An 8,140-nucleotide genomic window follows, 5' to 3' on the forward strand; every position below is an offset into this window, starting at 1 on the left:
AAAATGACAAAATTGTGAAAAGCGTAACTTCATGTCTGGCAAGCCGGCGACAAGTATTAAACATAGAGGTTTGAAAAGTGTTATGGTTTCCAATATTTGCTTTATTCTTATGCTTTTTGCATTGATATTAATAGTTTTGAATTCTTTCTTTTTTTGTAGCTATGTTGATCTTTAGTATGCTTAATTTTAATATCAATTAAAAGAAGAAATTGCCTTTTAATTTCATTAGTACAAAACTATTTAAGTGAGCTTTATGGACAAGCCGATGAGACTGTTTAAAGAAGGGAAATAAGTCATGGAAGTATTGTGAACGTTTGCCAATCTTTCAAGCTACAGTTCATTGGTTTCTTTGTCGTTTCAACAGTGTGTGTGTGTGCGAGTTACTGTAGAACAATCACTGTTGTAGTAAATGTTTGTTGTTTACAAAACCACTAGTCCATCAAGGAGCAAAATAAAATATTTTGTTGTCTTTGGTTAGATTTTTGATTTTCTAAACGGCATGCCCGCCCTCTCCCCCGCATGCATTACGGCGTCTGGGGGTATGGTAGTTTCTCCCCTGTTTGAGTAGACTACCCTGAAGGCTACAATATTAAGCAACTTTCAACGTAATATTAACTCAACTTCTTTACAATTATAAATCAGAAAATAAAAATGTAATAAACATATACAATTTTTAAAAAGCAAAATATATTTCTGGTCTTTATTTATGCTTATATCAAGACATGCCCATACGTTCTCGTTAGTTGGCGCAAAGTATGTTCACGTATGTTTACAATTACTTCACCAGTAGGTTGTAAAACCTATAACAATGTACATGTAACAGCGTGAAGATGGGACGTGACACCAACCAAGAGAACGAGGTATATATCAGGCAAGCGTGCTAGACATGTTGTGGCAGTTGGGTTTCTTCTGTTAATAACAAGTCCACTGATGTTTCAATATCTTGGTAAAGATCCGAAGAGTGCAGTTAAACACATTTTCACGATTAAGCAAGCCAAAAAAACTGCTAACACCAAAAAATCTAGTGAGGGACTGAAGACGTAACCTGCATTTATGTTGCCCTGAGTGAGGCTCAACATATTTGCTCCAGGAGTGTGGCTCACCAGGTTTGTTCCAGGAATGTGGCTCACCATGTTTGTTCCATGAATGTGGCTAAACTCATTAGTGCCACCAATGAGGCTCACCTCATTAGTGCCACCAATGAGGCTCACCTCATTAGTGCCACCAATGAGGCTCACCACATTGGTGCCACCACTGAGGATCACCTCATTTCTTCCATCTGTGAGATTCACCACATTTGCTCTTTCAAAAAGGTTGCCCATCACATAGTTTGTAAGTCTGCTCACCACGTTATCTGTGTCTGTCTGGATGCTATTTTCATTTCTTCTTTCACTAGGTTGCTTCATTAATTCCTCGATTGACCTCAACGTTGTTTCCAGAGATCCCATTAATGCATGTGCATCTGCAAATTTTATAGCCATTTTAAATGTATAATGTTTGGTGAAACACGTACACGTACACTCACATCAGCCCTCTTAACCCTCCCTTACCCCCCCCTCCACCCGTCTTATTTTTAACAGTACCATACTGTTCCGATGTGCGTCTTAGGTACTGAAGTATTGTGTGCAGAAACAATTAATGATAACATTTAACTTGTAGCTGTAATAAACATTAATACTGACAACCTCACGTGACGACAACAATAGTTAACGTTGGCTACACAAACATTCACAACCATAGTTAACGTTGACTACACAAACATTCACAACAATAGTTAACGTTTCCTACACAAACATTCATAACAATAGTTAACGTTGGCTCCACAAACATTCACAACAATAGTTAACGTTGATTACACAAACATTCAGTACAATAGTTAACGTTTCCTACACAAACATTCACACCAATGGTTAACGTTTCTTACACAAACATTCATAACAATAGTTAACGTTGATTACACTAACATTCACAACAATAGTTAACGTTGACTACACAAACAATCACAACAATAGTTAACGTTGACTACACAAACATTCACAACAATAGTTAACGTTGACTACACAAACATTCACAACAATAGTTAACGTTGGCTACACAAACATTCACAACAATAGTTAACGTTGATTACACAAACATTCACAACAATAGTTAACGTTGATTACACAAACATTCACAACAATAGTTAACGTTGGCTACACAAACATTCACAACAATAGTTAACGTTGGCTCAACAAACATTCACAACTATAGTTAACGTTGGCTCCACAAACATTCACAACAATAGTTAACGTTGATTACACAAACATTCAGTGCAATAGTTAACGTTTCCTACACAAACATTCACAACAATAGTTAACGTTGACTACACAAACATTCACAACAATAGTTAACGTTGGCTACACAAACATTCACAACAATAGTTACCGTTGATTACACAAACATTCACAACAATAGTTAACGTTGATTACACAAACATTCACAACAATAGTTAACGTTGGCTACACAAACATTCACAACAATAGTTAACGTTGGCTCCACAAACATTCACAACTATAGTTAACGTTGATTACACAAACATTCAGTACAATAGTTAACGTTTCCTACACAAACATTCACACCAATGGTTAACGTTGATTACACAAACATTCACAACAATAGTTAACGTTGATTACACAAACATTCACAACAATAGTTAACGTTGGCTACACAAACATTCACAACAATAGTTAACGTTTCCTACACAAACATTCATAACAATAGTTAACGTTGGCTCCACAAACATTCACAACAATAGTTAACGTTGATTACACAAACATTCAGTACAATAGTTAACGTTTCCTACACAAACATTCACACCAATGGTTAACGTTTCTTACACAAACATTCATAACAATAGTTAACGTTGGCTACACAAACATTCACAACAATAGTTAACGTTGATTACACTAACATTCACAACAATAGTTAACGTTGACTGCACAAACATTCACAACAATAGTTAACGTTGGCTACACAAACATTCACAACAATAGTTAACGTTGATTACACAAACATTCACAACAACAGTTAACGTTGATTACACAAACATTCACAACAATAGTTAACGTTGATTACACAAACATTCACAACAATAGTTAACGTTGGCTACACAAACATTCACAACAATAGTTAACGTTGGCTCCACAAACATTCACAACAATAGTTAACGTTGATTACACAAACATTCAGTACAATAGTTAACGTTTCCTACACAAACATTCACACCAATGGTTAACGTTTCTTACACAAACATTCATAACAATAGTTAACGTTGATTACACTAACAATCACAACAATAGTTAACGATGACTACACAAACATTCACAACAATAGTTAACGTTTCTTACTCAAACATTCATAACAATAGTTAACGTTGACTACACAAACATTCACAACAATAGTTAACGTTGGCGACACAAACAATCACAACAATAGTTAACGTTGACTGCACAAACATTCACAACAATGGTTAACGTTTCTTACTCAAACATTCATAACAATAGTTAACGTTGATTACACTAACATTCACAACAATAGTTAACGTTGGCGACACAAACAATCACAACAATAGTTAACGTTGACTGCACAAACATTCACAACAATGGTTAACGTTTCTTACTCAAACATTCACAACAATAGTTAACGTTGACTGCACAAACATTCACAACAATAGTTAACGTTGACTGCACAAACATTCACAACAATAGTTAACGTTGGCTACACAAACATTCTAGTAGGATTATGCGTTAACTGAACGGTAACTGCCTTTTGTAACCTTTTTCTGTCTTTACATATCTACACTAACTAAGCGATAACTAATTCTTCTAACATTTTAATGTCTTTATATACCCCATCATTTCTGTCCTAACTACATTACATTCTATCTTCCACCCAATCATTTCGATCTGACAAATACCCATACCCAAACCCAATCCCATACCCATACCCGTTCCCAAACCTAAACCCATATTATACCCATACCCATACTCATACCCATACCCATACCCATACCCATACCCATACCCATACCCAAACCCAATCCCATATCCATACCCGTACCCAAATCTAAACCCATATTATACCCATACCCATACCCATACCCATACCCATACCCATACCCATACCCATACCCATACCCATACCCATACCCATACCCATACCCATACCCATACCCATACCCATACCCATACCCATACCCATACCCATACACATACACATACACATACACATACACATACACATACACATACACATACACATACACATACACATACACATACACATACACATACACATACACATACACATACACATACACACACCCACACCCACACCCACACCCATACCCATACCCATAGCATTACTTTACTTCTATATTTACCTTTCCTTCTACATTTACTTTAACTTCAAATTCACATTTCCACTTCGGCCTCAGTTTTCATTTCCTTTTTCATTCCCATCCACATTCAAATTCTCTTTTCCATTCCAAATCCCATTCTCATTTCCATTTCCGTTTCTATTCACATACACAATTACAATCACATTTACGGGTACACATACCTGCAAATAATTTTTCTAGGTTTTCGTCGTTTTCTTCCGTGTTGACCTCGCTGACCCCTGGATCTTCACTCGCACCCTCATTAGTTCCCTGGCGGCTACTCTCTCCATTCATTTTGTCTTGAAGTTTCTCTGCTTTCATTTTTAATTTTTCTTCGGCTTTCTCTAGTGTTTTCTTTCCTTTTTCTAGTGTTTTCTTTCCTTTTTCAATCTTCTCCATTTCAGCCTTCTGACAAATGTTAACGACCAAAACGTCACAACAGCGGTGCAGAGCGGTTTACTGATATAGTGAGGTCTTTTAAAATGTAAACTTTTACTGATGTACAAGGCGGCCTGTAATAAAAATTTATTGGACATAGGAAACACTTAGAAGACAAAATATATAGATAAACACACACAACTTCAAGAAATGTAATATTATTTTTGTATATAAACACACTTGCATTAGTACTTAATCTATGAAGCTTCACAAGAACATTATGCAATACCGCGTAATGACACATCTATACAAACATGTTACACCCTTTGAGCCCTGGCCTCCCTGACCTAATTTCTCCCATTTCCTGAGCTCCCAGGACCAAACCAAATTTCACTTATCTGCTTCTAACTGTGTCTATAACTTTTGAACCGTTTGAAATGATCAAGCCAAATTTGGTATCCAGACTCAGGATCACACAACAATGCAGCAAGATTCGGACATTCTTTTTTTTTTTTTACAATGTATGAACAGAACAATGTATATAAAACGAACACATAATTATTGTTTTTGATAGAACATAGAAGAAACAAATTTACATTTAGTAATTGTTGTTATTATTGATACCTGGCCATACTAGTTTATCGCCAGAAGTCCACTTTTGTGTGATAACTTTCAAAACAGTTTTCACTGCCGGACCCGATGCAAAGAAAATCTTCGCATGTTTTGCACCTGTAAACATTTTTTGTTTTGTTTCGGCAAGTCTTTGTCCTTAACACCACGTGCATCAGCACTTACTTGAATAGTTTCATTGTCACTGTCAATTTCAATGTCACTGTGTTCAGTCTCAAATTCAACGTCACTATCATCACAATATAGACCAGGAATATCATCTTCTTCATCAGAATCAATAAGTAGTTGTATTGCCTGAGATGCAGTCATTCTACTTCTTTTGTTGATATTTCGGTCTTTTGCTTCATCTTTTGCACCAACTTTATATGATGAAGTCGACGGCTGTGGCTCAGCTTTTCGTTTCGGCGGCATTGCTACGAAATGGAACCACTTTCACTTTAACTTGTCCTAAAAATCAATTTTTAAAATCATAATCCCGCACTCAAAAGACATATGCGCAGTTTTAGTCAGTCTTCCGCTAATAATATTTAATCAGACGGTATACCGACCACTAGGAATATTACGCTAGATCATCGGGCCCGAAAACCGGCTTTTCGGACATATATGCCTAATGTTGAAGCCGGTTTACCGGCCTGCCGGGCTCAAAGGGTTAACAATGTAGTATGGAACAATGAAGATTACTATCTGAAAGTGAACCATATTACTGCAAAACACATCTTACTAGAGACCCATTGTTTACCTTATGTTATAGTTTTTAAAAATATTATCATCAACACATATTAAGATATTTATTTACCTATATATATATATATATATATATATATATATATATATATATATATATACAAGGGAGCCGGACGTTTCTCCCAAAAGACACTTGCATGAATGTCGTTTGCCCGAAATCCGATTTCCCGAATGGACACTTGCCCGAATGCGACAAAAGCATTCCGTCAAGTGTCCATTCGGACATTGGCCCATTCGGGCAAGTGTCCATTCGGGCATTTGTCGCATTCGGGAATTTGTCGTAGACCCATATATACATGCATGTGTATGTATGCTAGATAGTGAATTTGAAACAAACATGAACTAAAATATCAAAATGGCTATACAAACAACTTAATGAAACTAAATGTATTGCGATAAACGTGCAAAGGATTTTTATAGCAAGAATTTTGAAGTACATAACGCCGTCTCTTCGCTCTTTTGTTGATTAATTAACTTATTTGCTCATTCTTTTCCATTTACTGCTAATTAGATTATAATTAATAGGCCCCACATATTTTTAAGTTGCCATTCAAAGTTAGTTTTTATTACATTGTTATATTCAAAATAGAATCAGATATAGTAAATATTTGGTATCTAACAATTCTACTTCGTTAGGTACGCATAAGATATAGTAAGATTAAACCTATCCCTCCAGCTCCAGTAGCTCAAAATAGATGTAGATCAAGACAGTCGCTAACAAGTTTTTAATTATAGCCTTCAATCCAGAATTTATAAAATGGAGGTTTTAACTACCTGTAGCATCTTATGAAAAATTATGAGACTATACAATCTATATTTTATGTATTTTTTCTATTCGCTTTTAATTTTTAAAGCTGTTTAATTAGCGTGTAAGAAGGCAAAATAAAGACTAAACTTTGACACACAATCTCCTCATCCGACTGGGGGGAGGGGGGGCACAAGTGTAGAAATGTGCACGTGCAGACACGATGAGTAAAATTGATCATTTTTTACTCACAACAATCTCAATTACTTGGTACACCTAGAAATAATAATGGATGTAATAATTAAATATATCGTGTGTCTAACTATAGTCGGAAGTAGATCTATAAATAGTCTAAACCGGATGTTGACGAACAAAACGCAATGATAAAAGTGTGATACTTTTCCTTCTGACTTTAGACTGAAATGATACTGGTAAAGAGAATATTGAGTTTAAAATAATTTATTCATTTAATTTCTATCACGATAAGATTGAGAATATGAATATGATTTAAAATACTTACTCGGCTATAGAAATTAAAATTAATATACTTTTACAATAATGTATGTGTTAACCTGCCACAACAGCCTAATTGATGAAGTCAGCGTGTTTATTACGCGTTTTTTGGTGCAGTTTTTCCCGATAACATATTCTATTAAATCGCAAATATTTCTAAAACGCAGATAACTAAGTTAATTTATTTTTAAGAAAGATATTGAAATTGTTATAAATGTAATAGATATAAGATTTCTTAAAATAAGGGTTGTAATAGGTTATCATCTTCTCGTTATTGTACGTGCCAGCTATTATTATCAAAACAAATGCGATATTAAATACTTTAATAAAACCGCCTTTTTTAAGCTGCTAAAAATTGATGACAAACAATGAAAATGATATACTGAAATATATAGACTAGCTTAAACGAGCATATTACCTACGCTAAAGTGTGATATTTTTTAAAGATTGGTGCATTGAAAAAGTCTATGCGTTTTTTAAAGATTTGTTTTCTAAATATTCAAAAGAAAACGATTGTATACTAATTAATAAACTTCAAGCTACATATGAATAGGATAACATACACTTATAACTTTAAGTAGGCATCGCTTTTTCATTGACGTGGACCACCCAAATATTTTAAAACCTTTTTTTATCTATAGTTAAACCAAAATATAAAGGATATTTTATCCTTTTTATTATAATGAATACAACAAAACTTGTATTTTAAAAAA

At 34.7% G+C, this 8,140-nt stretch overlaps 1 protein-coding gene across 1 annotated transcript; it reads right to left on the reverse strand.

Moving 5' to 3' along the window:
• Window positions 1-703: 703 nt before the first annotated feature.
• On the reverse strand, window positions 704-7,531 carry LOC131956445 (uncharacterized). Its single transcript, XM_059320886.1, has 3 exons — window positions 7,435-7,531; window positions 4,600-4,929; window positions 704-1,462 (listed from the first exon to the last, which is right to left on the reverse strand). Exons 2-3 carry the CDS (start codon window positions 4,814-4,816, stop codon window positions 936-938), a joined length of 744 nt encoding a protein of 247 aa, XP_059176869.1. The 5' UTR covers window positions 4,817-4,929; window positions 7,435-7,531; the 3' UTR covers window positions 704-935.
• Between the last annotated feature and the right edge of the window lie 609 nt (window positions 7,532-8,140).

This window comes from Physella acuta, unplaced genomic scaffold (genome assembly GCF_028476545.2).
Source record: "Physella acuta isolate Inbredline_101_S28 unplaced genomic scaffold, ASM2847654v3 ptg001149l, whole genome shotgun sequence".
Lineage (NCBI taxonomy): Eukaryota > Metazoa > Mollusca > Gastropoda > Physidae > Physella > Physella acuta.